This window comes from Coptis chinensis, chromosome 9 (genome assembly GCF_015680905.1).
Source record: "Coptis chinensis isolate HL-2020 chromosome 9, ASM1568090v1, whole genome shotgun sequence".
NCBI lineage: Eukaryota > Viridiplantae > Streptophyta > Magnoliopsida > Ranunculales > Ranunculaceae > Coptis > Coptis chinensis.
Genome location: NC_141464.1, coordinates 61193484 through 61210617, shown reverse-complemented (window position 1 = coordinate 61210617; position 17134 = coordinate 61193484). Strand labels below are relative to the sequence as shown.

The following is a 17134-nucleotide window of genomic DNA, read 5'->3' as shown; positions in this document are numbered from 1 at the left end:
TTGCAATTGTGAATGCGGTGGAGGCTCGACATGCAAGTGGTACAACAATACAAAGCCGGGTAATTACAACGTTGTCAATTTGGAATTTATTGATTATCTTAGTCTTAGTCTAATTATTTTCGTCTTAGTCTAATTATCTTAGTATATTTATTATTTCCATTTTAGTCTTAGTCTAATTATTATCTTAGTCTAATTATTATTTTAGTTTAATTATCTTAGTCCTAGTGATTATTTTAATCTAATTACCACCATTTTATTTTTTAGTTGTCCGAGGCAAGGATGACGTACCAACTACAAGAAAAATCGGCTTTTTCACTTGATCATTGTTACATTATACTCAAGGATAATCCAAAGTGGAGTAACATTTTTGAGGCAAGGTCAAGCCGCCCCACAAAGGGAAAAGGTCGCAAAAATGATGGTGAAGATTCAACTTCTAATTCACCAAGTGTTGGTGGAGTTGAATTGGAGGGTTCTCAAGAAATAGAGCGTCCAAAAGAAATGGAGCGTTCTCTTGGATCGAAGAAAGCCAAGTCCAAAAGGAACCAAGAAAAATCAGTTGGTATGTTGGAGGGTTACTTTACACGTTTAGAGGATACATTTTCACAGGATGCAAATGAAACACAAAAATGCTTAGAACTTAGGGAAAGAGAACTTGCATATGGTCAAAGAACTATGATGGCAAGAGAAGAAAAAAATCGGATTTAAGCAGAAAAAAATCAGGTTCAATTGGAAAAAAATCGGCTTCAAAAGATGCAATATGAAGCTAAGATTTTAGCGGCCGATACAAGTGTCCTCCATCCCGATACCGCTTTTATAATCGAGCAACAACAAGTTGAAATATGTGCTGAATGGGCAAGGGCTAGAGGTGGTTCTAGCTCTAACTAAGCTTATGTAATATATAGTATTTTATTTTAATTAAAGCACTATGTATTTTAATCAATGCACTATGTATTTTAATTTCATTGTATTTTTAATTAATGAACTATGTATTTTTATCTAATTGTTTTTTTTTAATTAATGCACTATGTATGTTCTGTCCAATATAATTATTTTCATAGAAATACAATTACCAATAAAATTAAAATACATTGTAATATAGTTCATTAAAACACAACTCATTAAACACATAAGAACTTATAGGAATTACATAGGAAATACATTAGGAAATACATAGGAAATACGTTGGAACTTAATAGTTCACGTTAAGAAATATATAGGAAATACACTTTCATTTCCATTTTAATTTTTGCCTCCTTCTCCCTCATCTGGATCCAACCAATTTGGATCATGAATTGGTACCGGATCTGCTGTTTCTTCAATGCCAGTTCAATTAAAAACATGTTCAACTAAGTCCTTTTGAAGATTAGTATGTGTAACTTCATTTCTGATCTTATTTCTTGCTTCAATCATCTGATAGACAAAATGAAAACCATCATCTTCCTGAAAGAGCGCAGGTATTGTTTCTTTTCTCTGACCTTTCCAATTCCAAACTCCACTTTCACGTTCATTCTCAACAATCATATTATGCGTTATAATGCATGCCTTCATTATATCTCCAAGAACAACAACACTATGACAACGCGCAGAAGCCTTAACAATATGCCATGCACTCGCAAAACTCCAAACGTCCTTTCAACATCCTTTCTTGCAGCTTCTTGACGTTGAGTAAAAATCTTTTCATGCTTATTTCTTGGATAACGAATGGCTTGAATAAATGTGCCCCATTTTGGGTAAATACCATCAGCAAGATAATATCCCATATCATAGTCATTACCATTCACATTAAATGCAACGGTTAGGAGCCTCACCTTGCTCTAATGATTCAAAACATGAGAACGATGAAGCACGCGTTAATGTCATTATTATGCGAACTGGTAGGCCGAAGAAGCAATGCCAGATCCAACAATGTTTGTCTGCAACGGCTTCAAGTATCAAAGTTGGTTCCTTCTTGTACCCTACATGTGTTCTAGCCCATCCACTTGGACAATTCTTCCACACCCAGTGCATACAGTCGATTGATCCAAGCATTCCTGGAAAACCCCTTGCCACATTTTCAGCTAATATCCTAGCAGTGTCTGCCTTAGTTGGTCGTCTCAAGTACTCTTCCTCAAACGCCGTGATAATTGCCTTGCACCAACACTTCATAGATACATTTGCTGTGGAATCTCTAATTTGTAAATACTCATCCGTTGAATCAGAAGAACAACTAGTTGCTAATTGTGCAAATCGCAGCTAGTCCCTTCAGAACCCGTAAATTGCTTGCCGACCCAATCCATCCACCTTGTCTTTAAAGTAATCGTCGAATGATGCAACGGTATGCAACATATACATAAAAAGCTCTCTTGTCATCCCGTACCTTCGTCGCCTAAACTTATGAGGAGGCCACCTACAAGGTGTTGTGAAGTAATCCCTCATTATCTTTTGTTTCTTGAAATCACCACCATCTCTAAACGTGTACTCTCTGCCCTTCACAGATCCACCGCGTTTGTCTGTATCCACATCTTCAATTTCAATGGCTGCTTGAGTCATTAAGGCCCCAGCAGTGGATAATAGCTGCAACCTCCTCCTCCTCCTTCGCCTCATCATATCATTATGCTCATCTCTGACTCTTTCCATGTAGTCATCTTCAGCAGAAGTACCGGAAGACGACCCGATGAAACCAGAAGACGAACTATTACTACTAGATCCTCCCCATAACCTTTGGTTATATGCAATTCTTTCTTCTCTACACATTTTTCCTATTTTTAGCTTGGTTGTGGGGAAGAAGATGGCTGTTTGTTTGTTTGATCTAAAAGAAAGAAGAGTAAAACGAAATATGAAAGGTAAGGTCACATGTGATACTTCGATTTTGGTCCACTTACCAATTGACAACACATTTTATCAGATTTTTGTTCACTCTCCAAGTGGCAACACATTGTATCCAAATGTCTATCCAAATGTACCCTCAATAATTCCAATGGGCCACCATCCCCATCAATAATTCCATTGTTTGGAATAGTAAAAGATGTAGTGAGGAGGACTTAAAAACCAGACTGGATGTTACATTCCGTCTCGGTCTAAAAAAACTAGACGGGATGTTACATTCCGTCTCGGTATCCCCATACACTATTCCTGTCAGAACCTGTCAGAACCAAACCACCTGCAAAAATGAGTGATATTCCATCAAAATTTTCTGTTTCAACAAAGACAGGAAATGAGTGAAACGAATGTGAAATTTTTGGAAACATACGAACTTATAATTTTTTAATTTTTTTTTGCCATAATCTCATTTGTTTTATTGACATATTCATATCCAAAACCTGCTAATATACTTTGAAAATAATAAATAAGACAAACAACAATCATGAACAACACCCAAGTCTAACACATAAACTCGGTAAAAAAACTAACTTATAATTTCTAAAAAAAATTGGACATAACCTCCTTTGTTTAATGACATATTCATATCCAAAACTCATCAAAGAAAAACCTGCTAATAAAAAATTCATTACAAACAACAATCCCAAACGCCATAAGACAAGTAATGGCGCACAGTTATTACAAACTACAAAAAAATATCTACTGAGACCTCCTCCCCCTACAAGAAGGCTCGGTCGAAGAGCTCTCCCCCTTACGTCGTTGTCGCCTCTCTGGTTGAGCTTGAGCTTGAGGTACTCCACTTCCAGCATTCTCCAACTCTTGCACACGTCTCTGAAGCTGCAAAGTTCGATTACGCTCTTCTTGTAGGTACTCAAAACTGCGACGAGAGGACTCCATGAAGGACTCATGCATGGCATAACTGAGAGAGCTGTAATTAAGGAGCTCCGACCTTACTTCATCCTGTTTAACAAAACAAATGCATGTTAGGGTTTATAGTGAATACTAATAATAACAAATCATGAATAAATTCAAATCATACTAACCTCGGCTAACTGCTCAAACTGTATTGACAAATCTACTACCACTATGGCATCTATTGGTGGAATAGGTATTCTCATATCTTGCTCTTGAGAAGTAATCATGCTCCAGTGCCAAAGGTCATCATCATCAAATATCTGTGGAGTTGTTTGCGGCATCTGAATATCATGAAACACCTCGGGGCGTGATCGTGGGCAACTCCACTCTCTCCGAGAAATGAATGTCGGGACTCAATGCTCCGAAGTAACCTTCAAAATTGGTGCCCGGTATAACGCACCTAGCAAGAGACCTCGACCAACCCTCTTCCAATATAAGTCATAGTCGCCCGTAAAAATGAAAGGCGATCGTCGGCCACTCATTTGGGTTTGCTCTATAGTATGAAAGAACAACAGAAGAAGAATCGAGGTCATCATATCTATAGGTGGTGGGTAAGGTATAACAATCTCTCCGGATACTTGCCGCCAACATCCGTCCCCAAGGTACCATGTTGATGATCGACCTATAAGTATCATTCGCCGAGAAAGAAACCTTACTCTATGACACATATATGATAGTTCACGGTATTTTCGGTGTTCTCTGGAACATCCGGAATATCATAAAGGGTCCGAAGATGAAGGACTCGGCCCAGGGTTGCCACTTAATTCGGGTAGCTCCTAAAAGCTCAATCTGCTGACGAGTGTTATGAATATTATGTGATAGGTCCCCATACCCCCTCTACCTACGATGAAGCCCCCATACTTGAATACGAGGAATCAGGTCATGAGTCTCATCTTCTTTCAACCTCTTCAACACAGGATGCATCACATGAAAATGTTCGTACCACCAATACTGCCATCAATAGATAAAATACAATATCAATATATATATAAACATGTCAACATTAATAATTAGATAAATAAATGAAATGAAACAATAACTTAATAAATAAGACTTACCGGTATAATCCAAACAAAGCCGCACAAATTGCCTTTAGCGGCTTTTGTCTCAACTCATGAGGTCTAGCCGGCCGGTAAAAGTATGCCAAGATGGATTGACCCGGTCATAATCCCACATCCTCTGCGTCTAAGACAATGCCATCCACCCGATATGTAAATAACTATCAGCATATCCAAATAATACCGCACCAACAAAGTAGAAGAGGAAGGCACGTACATACTCGTGGATCGACTCCTCACCAATATAATAGTCTTTCGGCTTCTCCTTGAGTCTATTCAAATATCTCGAAGTAAACCAACTCATATTTATAGCTCCTCCCTTAAACTGCTCAGCCGATAATCTCAAAAACCCGTCTTGCTCATCATCTTCAAAGAAACTCATCGCCGTAGTAAAAACCTCTAAAGTTTCATCAAAAGGAACGACATCTGCATAACCAATTGGGATACCCGTGAGTATTGTGAAATCAATAGGGGTAATCCCAAGCTCACCCCATGGGAAATGGAATGTGTGGGTAGTTTGCTACCACCGCTCAACTATCCCAAATAACAACGCCTGATCATTTTGTCCCAAATTAGAATTCAAAAAGTTTCCAAATGGTGTAGCGGATATAATGTCGATAACCGTGATAAAATTAGGATCCGTTTTTGATTTCATACAACGCCACCACGACACAACATTTGAAAGTGCACAACACACTTTCCATAAGTGTACTTCCTACATTCAACCAACACGCAATACGATATAATTACAACTATTTTTTTTTAAAACAATGCGACAAATTCAAACTAATTACACAACAACAAACTTGATATAAACTAACATAAATAATAATAATTAACATAAAAAAAAAATCAAAAACTTACTTGAGACTCCGCCACTCGATTTGCTACGTGTCGGACCGATGTTGACGCTAATGGTGGTGTTCCTCGATTTCACAACGCGGTGGAAAATTGAACCCAAGTTCAATTTCGTCCTCTTCGCCCACATTACGCGTTCTCGACGAAGATCATTTTTGCCTTTTTTTTTGGAAATTTTAACATTTCTAAACCATCGGGAATGCTCTTCATGTGGTGAGGTTGGTGGGGATGGGTTGGAGGGTGGAAAAGTCATTATGAATGGAAATTTGTGTCAAAAGGTTGTTAATGGAGGCTACAAAATCGGAATTTTGGCTGGAAAGGAAGTGAAAATGGAGCCTGTTCGCGTCTGTTCATATTGAGCCATCAGACGGGATGTTACATCCCGTCTCGTTATAAAATATCAGACGGGATGTTACATTCCGTCTCGTATCAAAAACCTCCAGACGGAATCTAACATCCCGTCCGAGATATTTTTTATCACCTTTGCATTGCACAGCTTCACCTTGTTTTTCACCGGATTGGTAAAAAGAGGGTGAATAAGTGATAAGATGGCGGTGATAGAGGGGGGGAAAACTATCACTTGCTTTACAAATGCTCTTAGACGTATCGGATAATTACCATTTTAAAGCAGGTTCAACAAGTTACACCAAGAGAGGTGGTAACTAATAATAGTCTTTCTTGTAAGTTGTTATTTTTCAGTTTCAATCATCTGTATTTTTTTTTACTGATTTTGTTAGACTTATTTACTTATTGGTTATTTTACTCATTTATCATTTATGTGTTTGGGTTGTGTTTGTGGTGGGTAGTTAAGATGGGTACTTGTTTATTTGAAAGAGTATATATGTGACGGACATAGGAAGAGAATTTGTTTTAGATTAGTTACTGTAGCTAAAGATGGGTGTTCAATGTCTGTGTTTTTGTGCTTATTGAAAGGGTGTATATATATGTGATGAGTACAAGGGGAAGACTTTATGGCTTTTGTGAAATTTTTAGTATTTAAGTAGACGTTTAAGGATCGGTTTATAAAAGTTTTTATTGTTATCCTAAGAAGTTTAATATTGAATAGTGTACTATTTTGATTTAGCTTCAAACGTGACCATTTGTTATATTCAATTGGATTGAGAATATTATCAGTCTGTAATTATGCAACGTTATGCCCATATATGGTTTCGGAATGACTGTATGTTCTTCACTTCTTCTAATGTGATTATTGAGGGCCTCTTATGTGGATTTATTGAGGGTCTCTTTGTTCTTCTAATGTGAACATCACGGGGGTCTGAATGCATTTTTATTTGCAGATTGTTGTCTTTTGTTAGTTCTGACATGGCAGATGCTCAAGAAACAGACAAGAACATTGAAATATGGAAGATTGAGAAATTGATCAAAGCACTAGAAGCTGCTAAGGGGAATGGAACTACTGAACTAGTATGATTTCGCTTATCATGCCCCCCACGTGATCAGATAGCTCGAGTTACAAAGATGTTGGGTGATGAATTTGGTACTGCGTCCAATATCAAAAGCAGGTTTAATCGACAGTCAGTTTTAGGTGCCATTACTTCTGCTCAGCAAAGGCTAAAGCTTTATAATAAGATTCCTCCCAATGGTTTGGTGTTATACACTGCCACTATAATGACAGATGATGGGAAAGAAAGGAAGGTCACTATTGACTTTGAGCCTTCAAGCCCTAATGAACTATTAGAATCTGATGACAAGTTTGGGTTCATAGTTATGTAGTTATGGATGGAAATGGGACTCTTTTTGGGACATTGAGTGGTAATACACGTGAGATCCTGTAGAAAGCTTTATTTTGCTTTCTATGTATAGAGCTCAGGCTTTCGTGATGTCCAGTAGCTAGAGCGCGACCCGCGCTCTTCTTCAGTACAAACAGAGTGTGATCCGCGCCTCGTGTTTCTCAAGCTACCGAATTGTTTTGTTTCTTATTTTGTAAACTATATATAAACAATTGTAATCTCTTTAGAATTTAATCAAGTAAATATACATTGAATTGAATTGAATCTTCTGGTTCTACATGGTATCAGAGCCAAACCATTGAAATCCGCTGCATATTACAACCATTAATCAAACCATCTGTTTCGACCCCCACATACGTGGCAAACGTCCATTATTAGGGGTCTCCATTTTATTCGTTTAATCGACAGGGCTAAAGCCTAATTCGCAATATCATGGATCAATGTACAGGCCAATTAACTCATGTGTCTAAGGCTGAACCTTAGCCACATGGCTTGCCACTAATGTACATTGATTTATGACATTGTGCGTCATTATTTTTTCTATGGCATTGTTCCGATCTTTCTCCGAAAAAATTTCCGAGCGAAAATTTTCGTCAGCTTCATTATTTTTTTTAAAGGCCAGCGTGCCGCGATTTTTTCTCTAAAAATTTTCCGGCGAAAATTTTCGACTTCATTATTTTTTCTAAGGCTTTCGGTCGATCTTTCTACTGAAAAAATTTTCCGGCGAAAATTTTCAAACTTCATATTTTTTTCTAAGGCATTGTGCCGATCTTTCTCTGAAAAATTTTCGCCGAAAATTTTCGTCAGCGCGTTATTATTTTTTAAAAGCATTGTGCCGATCTTTCTACGAAAAATTTTCCGGTTTAAATTTTTCGTCGACCTTTCATTATTTTTCTAAGGCATTGTGCCGATCTTTTTCTCTCTAAAAATTTTCCGAGCGAAAATTTTCGTTAGCTTAATTATTTTTTTTAAGGCATTGTGCCGATCTTTCTACGAAAAATTCTCCGAGCAAAAATTTTCGTTAGCGTCATTATTTTTTCTAAGGTATTCTGCCGATCTTTCTACGAGAATTTTTCCGAATAAAAATTTTCATCAGCTTCATTATTTTTTTTTCCTTCGCGAGTTATGTTTTTGTTGTGTTCGTCCACTGTTCCAAGTTACGGAGCTTATCACTTCCTAATCTTCATTATTTTTTTTTCCTTCGCGATTTTGTTGTGTCCGTCCATTGTTCCAAGTTACGGAGTTTATCACTTCTTAATCCGGATTTTGTTGTGTTCGTCCACTGTTCTAAGTTACGGAGCTTATCACTTCTTAATCCGGATTTAAATTTGTGCTTATCACTTCCTAATCCGGATTTAAATTCGTTGCATGAATGTGGTTATCACTTCCTACCTTTGTTTTATCTCTTTATCTCCTTCTTGCCTCAACCACCGGCTTAGTAGATTTCAATTCTTCCTACCTTATCTAACCCGGATATTTTCAATATACTGGACCGGCTTAATAGCCCAGGTTTGGGAATCTTTGAAATTCAAAAATTAATTTGTCCATGTGGAGACTCAAACATTGTTCACCCCTCTCACCAACTAGTGGGTGTGCCACTACAGCCCAACTACTTTCTTGAAAGGAATCTAGTTTTTTCCATACTTCTATTAATAATAGATCTGCCAATCCGGATTAAAAATTGGTTTTTTTTATCGATTTTTTGTCACCTATTTTACTTCTTGCTTCCCCCTCTATCAATTAATTACATTGCAACCTCATATAAATTAGTTTAAAATTATTTAACACATAATAATTCAGGCATTTTTCTCGACATTCCATTTTTCTATCATTTTCCTTTCATGATGATACTTCGTTATACACTCACGCTCACTTTTTTTTCTTATTCCATTTTTTCCTTGCTTTTCTTCTCTTCTTTGCCATGTGAACTTTGTTTCGCATGACAAAGAGGGCGATGTTCGACCCCCACATATGTGGCAAACGTCCATTATTAGGGGTCTCCATTTTATTCGTTTAATGACCGCGGGGCTAAAGCCCAATTAGCAATATCATGGATCAATGTGCAAGGCCCATTAACTCATGTGTCTAAGGTGAACCTTAGCCACATGGCTTGCCACTAATGTACATTGATTTATGTCCAGATTCATTTCTTATCAAAAAGATAATTATCAGTTGAGAGTTATATTCTATCACAATTGCTCAAGCAACAAGATTACTTGAGCTACAAGGACTTTCTACTCTACATATATAAATACCACATTATTTTTCATAAAGAACTACGTTGAAACTTAATCCCTAGAGAATAGATCTTGGGTACGTAGGCAGCCATTATTTGGTTCAGCTTCATCTCCCCCAACATCAAATTCCTCTATTTCTTAGTGCGTTCTTTACCATTGCTCTCGTTGTGTTGAAGCAGTTTACTGCCGAAACACCATCCTTGAAACCCAAATTTTTTCTAAAACCTAAACCTAAAACCCAAATTTTTCGTTTTTTTTCTGCAATGGCTGGATCTGACAACAATTTTTCCAACGTCATTCATCACCACTACACCCCACAAGATAACTCCGCATTCCCAAAATCTATTTTATTGGATGAGTCCAACTATATCATATGGGCTCCTCTCATGCGGATGCGTATTGGAGCAAGAGAAAATATTGGTTTTTTGACTGGCGCAAAGGTTGAACCGGATATGAATTCGACCGAATATGAATGTTGGGCAATAGATAATAAAAAGGTGAAAAGTTGGCTTATTGATTCTATGGAGATTTATCTTATAAATCGATATATTCGTCTTCCTACTGCAAAAGACATTTGGGAGGCTGTGGAGAAGACCTTCTATGATGACTCTGATGAAACTCGAATTTTTGAATTGAATATGAAGTGTTTTGAAGTGAAGCAGAATGGGAGACATATTCCTTTCTATTACAACGAATTGGTGACCATGTTCCAGGAGATTGATCAAAGGGTGACCTCCCAGAATAACAATGTTGCAGCTGTAGTCCAGGACACGTCAACAATGTCCAGATTGCTGGTTCATATGTTTTTGCGTGGACTCGATTCGGAGTATGATCAGGTGCGTGGAGAGATTCTTCGCAAGGACCCTAAATTTTCCTTGGAGCAAAGCTATGCTTACATTCGCAAGGTGCAATCGGAGAAATAGGCTATGGGGTGCTCTGTATCAACTGAATCATCTGTCTTGGCTGTTCATAGCAAGACAATTACTCCACCTGGTTTCTCTGGTTCTTCACGCAACCCTAAAGGTAAATTTAATCCTTATGTAGATAAAAAGTATAGTGTTTGTGGAGAATTGGATCATAGCAAGGAGAGATGTTATGAAATGATTGGTTATCCTGATTGGTGGGACTTTGCAAAGAGGCCACGAAAGAATATAAGCAAGGTTGCTATTGCTAATGCTGTGAATGGACATCCAGACCATGTTTCGGCTAATGTAACTCAATCAGGTATGAATGGTAAGGTTATTTCGAATAGTACATGGATAATTGATTCAGGTGCATCTGACCATATGACAAATGACCATAGCCTTGTGAAAAGTCTTAGAGCTTCATCTCAAACCGCTGTTTCTACTGCAGATGGAACTCCAACTCTGGTTAGCGGAGAAAGTTCTATTGTGTTAACTAAAACCCTCACTCTTGAATCTGTCTTAGTTGTTCCATCCCTTGCTTATAACCTATTGTCTGTTTGTCAAATCATTCTAGCACTTCCATGTACTGTGACGTTCTATCCATCCTTCTGTGTTTTTCAGGACATTCTGACTCGACAAGTCCTTGGTTATGGTGTTAGAAGGGGGAAACTGTACTATCTAGATTTGACAGAAACTGGAGAGAAACAGAAGAATTCTCTGGGGCAAGCTAATTAGGTCAATAGGGTCGAGAATGCAAAAGAAGTTGTGTGGTTATGACATCGTAGGTTAGGCCACCTTTCGTTTAGTTATCTTAAGAGGTTGCAACCTCAGTTATTTTCAGTTGTTAGTGATTCTGAGTTTCATTGTGACATTTGTGAACTGGCCAAGAGCCACCGTATTTCATATTCACCAAGTTTTAATAGATGTTATGTTTCTTTTATGAAAATTCACTCTGGTGTTTGGGGTCCTGCTAAAGTTTCTTCTTTTTCTGGAGTTCACTATTATGTGACTTTTATTGATGATTGCACTCGCATGACTTGGGTGTCATTACTGAAAAACAAAATTGATGTATATGAGATGTTTACTGGGTTTTACAAAATAGTGGCGACACAGTATCAACAATCTATTAGGGTTTTTCAGTCTGATAATGGTGGCGAATTTATGAATGGCCTCATGTCTGAATTTTGCCGGTCAATTGGAATTCGTCATCAAACCTCCAATTCTGGTACCCCCCAACAAAATGGTTTAGCAGAACGGAAGAACATGTAGTTGTTGGAAGTTGTTCATGCTTCCTTGTTTGGCATGAATGTACCTCGATCCTATTGGGGTGAAGCAGTGAAATCAGCAGCTTATGTTATAAACCGTACTCCCTCACAGGTAATTGAGTTCCAGAATCCTTATCAGAAACTCAATACACTTTTGTCCATCCCATCCATGCCTAACTTGGAGCCTCGGGTGTTTGGATGTACAGCTTATGTCCATATCCCACAACCAGAACGAAGTAAACTTGATCCTCGTGCGAAGAAGTGTATTTTTGTGGGTTATGCCGAGTTTCAGAAAGGGTATAGGTGTTATGATCCAATTACTGACAAGATGCATACGTCTCTTGATGTCTCATTCCATGAATCCGATCCATATTACTCAGGGGGAGTTTCCCAGTCTTTCCTTTAGGGGGAGAGTGCCAGTGAAGGGAATCCTGATGTCTTTGGGGAATTGGAACATTTGGAGGAACGATTTGAAGTTCCTGAAGCAGAAATTGATCCTGTAACAGTAGAGACAGAAGCACATGATCCAGATGTATCTGAAACTGTAGTACAAGACATTTCCCCTTCTACATCAATAACTGAAGATCTCGATCAGAATGATCCGCCTCAGGTACCTCTTATAACCGTTAATGAATCTGTTGGGTTAGGAAGTCTTGAACCTAGACAATCACAAAGAACTAGTAAGGGAGTTCCTAAGAAACAATATGAACCAGACATCAAATCACTGCCAAATACCCTATAGCTAACTCTATGTCTAACCATAACCTTTCTAAGTCACATGTACTTGTCATAAATCAATTATCTACTGTATCTATTCCTAGTAACGTGCAGGATGCTTTGAAAGATCCAAAATGGAAGAAAGCAATGAATGAAGAATTGGAAGCCCTTCAAAAGAATGTAACATGGGAGGTAGTTGATATGCCTGTTGGAATGAAGACTATTGGATGTCGTTGGGTGTTTACTGTGAAGCTTAATGCAGATAAAACTATTAATAGATATAAAGCGAGATTGGTTGCCAAGGGATACACACAGCGTTATGGAATTGATTATGAGGAGACTTTTGCACCTGTGGCGAAAATCAATACGGTCCGAATTTTAATTTCGCTTGCAGCAAATAAATATTGACCCTTGCACCAGCTTGATGTGAAGAATGCATTCCTAAATGGGAATTTGGAGGAAGAAGTATACATGGATATGCCTCCAGGTGTGAAGAACCATCCCAAAGATGTTGGGAAGGTGTGTAAACTGAAGAAGGCTTTGTATGGCCTGAAACAGTCTCCAAGAGCTTGGTTTGGAAGACTTACACAATGAGAGTTTTTGGGTACAAACAGAGTAATTCTGACCATACCTTGTTTATCAAACACAAGGATGGTAAGATTACAGCTCTAATTGTGTATGTTGATGACATGATCATTATAGGGGATGATCCGAAGGAAATAAATGAATTGCAGAAGTATTTGTCGAAAGAATTTGAAATGAAGGATCTAGGACAATGTAAGTATTTTTACGGGTATTGAAGTTGCAAGGTCTAAAAGGCTTAATTCATTCTCACAGAGGAAGTATGTCCTAGATTTGCTTGCTGAAACAGGAATGTTGGATTGCAAACCAATAGAGACACCCATTGAGATGAATCATGGACTCGTCATTCATCCTGATCAAGTTCCTACTGATAAAAGAAGGTATCAGCGTCTTGTATGTAGGAAGGTTAATTTATCTTTCTCATACTAGACCTGATATTGCTTATGATGTGAGTGTAGTTAGTCAGTTTATGCATTGTCCTAGTGAAGAACATATGGATGCAGTCTCTCGTATCTTGAAGTATTTGAAGAAGACACCTGGCAAAGGTTTACTGTTTGGAAAGTCTAATGTATTGGATATTGTCGGATACACAGATGCAGATTGGGCTGGTGATAAAACTGATAGACGTTCTACATCAGGATATTTCACTTTTGTCGGTGGAAATCTTGTAACTTAACGTAGTAATAAGTAGAAAGTTGTTGCCAGATCGAGTGCAAAAGATGAATTTCGAGGTCTGGCACAGGGAGTATGTGAATTGTTATGGATTCGTACTGTCTTGATGGAATTGGGATTCGAGCTTCAAAAGCCTATTGATTTACATTATGATAATAAAGCCGCCATTCAAATAGCACATAACCCAGTTCAGCATGATCGAACAAAGCATGTGGAGGTTGATTGTCATTTTATTAAAGAAAATCTTGACAGGAAGGTTATTTGTTTTCCGTTCGTAACCTCAGAGGAGTAATTAGCTGATGTTCTTACCAAAGGTGAATCCCACAAGGTGTTTGACAGCTCAGTTGACAAGTTGGGCATGATTGACATCTATGCACCAACTTAAGGGGGAGTGTAGAAAGCTGTATTTTGTTTTCCATGTATAGAGCGCGACCTGCGCTCAGATATAGTGTGTATAGAGTGCGACCTGCGCCTCAGACTTTCGCGGATGTCCAGAGAGCTAGAGCGACCGCTCTTTCTCCAACACAAACGAAAGCGACCGTCCGTGTTTCTCAAGCCACTGAATTATTTTGTTTCTTATTTTATAAACTCAATATAAACAATTGTAATCTCTTTAGAATTTAATCAAGTAAATATACACTGAATTGAATTGAATCCTCTCTGGTTCTACAGATCCTTCATAAGTTTACTGTTGATCTCCCAAAGAAACACGGAAGAGGACACAGTTCTACATTAATCCTGCCACCAGCCAATCTAATGTCTCTGGATTAATTCTTGCAGGATCTGCTGACTTTAAGACGGAACTGAGCCAGTCGGATATGTTTGATCCTCGTCTGGGGGGTGGGGCTAAAATATTGAACGTAGTTGATGTTTCTTATGGAGGTGAGAATGGTTTCAACCAAGCCATTGAGCTTTCTTCAGAAATTCTATCTAATGTTAAGTTTATACAAGAAAAACGATTGATTGGGAAATATTCTGAGGAAATCAGTCAGGATACAGGCAAGTATGTCTTTGGTGTCGATGACACACTTAAGGCATTGGAAATGGGAGCAGTGGATCTTAACAGATATGTGTGGGAAAATTTGGATCTTAACAGATATGTGCTTAAGCACAGTGCGACTAGTGAGATAATTATCAAACATTTGAACAAGGAGCAAGAGGCCAATCAAGGCAACTTTCGCGATTCAGTTACCAATGCTGAATTAGAGGTTCAGGAGAAGGGCTGTCTGTGTTGGAGTGGTTCGCAAATGAGTACAAGAAATTTGGTTGCAGCCTTGAGTTTGTTACCAACTAGCCCCAAGAAGGATCTCAGTTTTGCAGAGGTTTTGGTGGCATAGGTGGTATACTTCGCTACCAGCTTGATATGAGGTCGACGATGGAGAAGTTTATGAAGATTCTGATTAGAAACTTCTTATTGTTCAGCAAGACAGGATGGGGATAAAACCTAAACAGTATGTGTGATTCTACAGCGTCATTGCTGTTTAAGAGGTCCTCCAAAGAATTAAGGTGTTTCTTCTTCATCCGTTAATTGTGTGTGCTTTTAGTGCTTCTCACCGTGCGAGTGTTCATTGTCATTATTGATCTCTTTCTTTCTTTTTTTTTTTTTTTTTTTTTTACAGGTGCATATTTGTTGTAATTTTCAGGAGAATATATTTTATTTAAAGGTTTAATACTGAGAAAACCAACACTTTTTGCTTGGATTGTGTAGAAAGCATGTCTTTTTTTTTTGGTAAACTTTCCATATTATATATTAAGCCTTAAAGCCATAAAGGCACAGAGTTTGTCTCCACCATACACACTGGCAGAGCTGTTAGGGGTAGCTGGTGGAGTGCCCACTGAGCTAACTGGTGAGCATCACCATTTACAGACTGACGCACCCAGCTGAATATTACAGACTGTAAACTACTGAACAGTTTTGTTATAGCAAAAAGTAAAGCTTGCAGACTCCATCTGCATCCATCCCCATTAAGAGACTGTATGACCTCTTTACAGTCCCCTTGAATCACATAGTTATAACTGCCTAAGAAACAGGCCAGCAGAGCAGCTACTTCACTTGCCACCATCTCAGCTTCTTCAGGGCCCTTAGCTTTAAAACTCCTAACAGCAGCTCCAACCAAATCCCCGACATCATTCCAAGCCAGACACCCTGCACTAGCACATCCTGTATCCCTGTGGAAAGCAGCATCAAATCTTATGAGAATGCTATCTCTAGGAATTACAGGAAATAAAGACGTTAGATCATTTATTGGATATGGATTAAGGGGAGGGTTAGGAAGATCTTCTCTGAATGCTTTGCAGCAGCTTTGGGTGACCACTGAGCTTCTCCTTAGAAGACTTACCCTGTTAGGAATCTTATGCTCAAACTTTGCTGCATTTCTAGTTTCCCAAATATGGTAAAGCAAGACACAGCTGTAGACTCCTGCTTGGTTAATGTATTCCTCTGCACTAGAGCACCACATCAGAAACTTGTCCAGCCATGATCTGATAGTATTCCCACTATCCAGCTGCACATGGAGTCCAAGCTCTGACCCAAACCAAGCACTTCTGACCCAGTCACATCCAAAAAAGAGATGTGTATCTGTTTCCATAGTGCTCCAACAAAAAGGACATGCAAATTCCCCATTCATGTTCCTTTCCATAAGTAAATCCCCCATGGGTAAGGCTCTTTTGTAGGCTTTCCAAAGGAACAGTTGTATGTGAGCTGGGAGAGTTGATGTCCATATTCTAGATGTGGTCTTCTGACTGAAACTTGAGGACTGCCCTTCCCAACTGCTTTGGTTAAAGAATTTATAGGCAGTCTTCACAGTAAAAGCCCCTTTCCCATCTTCAGACCATATCATCTTGTCTTTTTTGGCCCCCAAAGGCCTCACCACCACCTCTTGGATCTGTTTGCTGATAAGAGGTGGGAAGAGCTGGTTCAGTTTTCCTATATCCCACCCATTGCCACTGGGAAGGAACATATCAGCCACATGTGCCCTCTCAAGATCTGGGTGATCAACTCCCAGTTCTTTAAGGGTGCTAGGTCTACCTTCTTTACAAAGCCAGGGGTCATGAAGAAGAGAAGTGGTTAACCCATTTCCAATGCTCCATATCAGACCCCCACTCATGAGATTAAACACCTTATGCACCCCCTTCCAGAAGTAGGATGCTGTTCTAGGAGGTTTTGCACATCCCCAATCCAACTTTTACTATAAATGCTAGTGAAGACTCTAGTCCACAAGGACTCTAAGTCAGTAGCAGCCTTCCAAGGTAGTTTAGCTAGCATGGCTATATTCATATCTCTAGTTTTGCGAAAACCCAAACCTCCCACTTGTT

At 38.6% G+C, this 17134-nt stretch overlaps 2 protein-coding genes and 1 pseudogene across 2 annotated transcripts; 1 reads left to right on the top strand and 2 right to left on the bottom strand.

Annotated features, from left to right (window-relative positions):
- Positions 1–3344: 3344 nt before the first annotated feature.
- LOC147477150 (uncharacterized) lies at positions 3345–4055 on the bottom strand. Its single transcript, XM_086584954.1, has 2 exons — positions 3903–4055; positions 3345–3819 (listed from the first exon to the last, which is right to left on the bottom strand). Exons 1-2 carry the CDS (start codon positions 4053–4055, stop codon positions 3559–3561), a joined length of 414 nt encoding a protein of 137 aa, XP_086441080.1. The 3' UTR covers positions 3345–3558.
- Positions 4056–6596: 2541 nt separating this feature from the next.
- On the top strand, positions 6597–15223 carry LOC147477149 (eukaryotic peptide chain release factor subunit 1-3-like; annotated as a pseudogene).
- A 353-nt stretch (positions 15224–15576) lies between these two features.
- Positions 15577–16926, bottom strand: LOC147477148 (uncharacterized). Its single transcript, XM_086585930.1, has one exon. The coding sequence runs from the start codon at positions 16924–16926 to the stop codon at positions 15577–15579; it is 1350 nt and encodes a 449-aa protein (XP_086442056.1).
- Between the last annotated feature and the right edge of the window lie 208 nt (positions 16927–17134).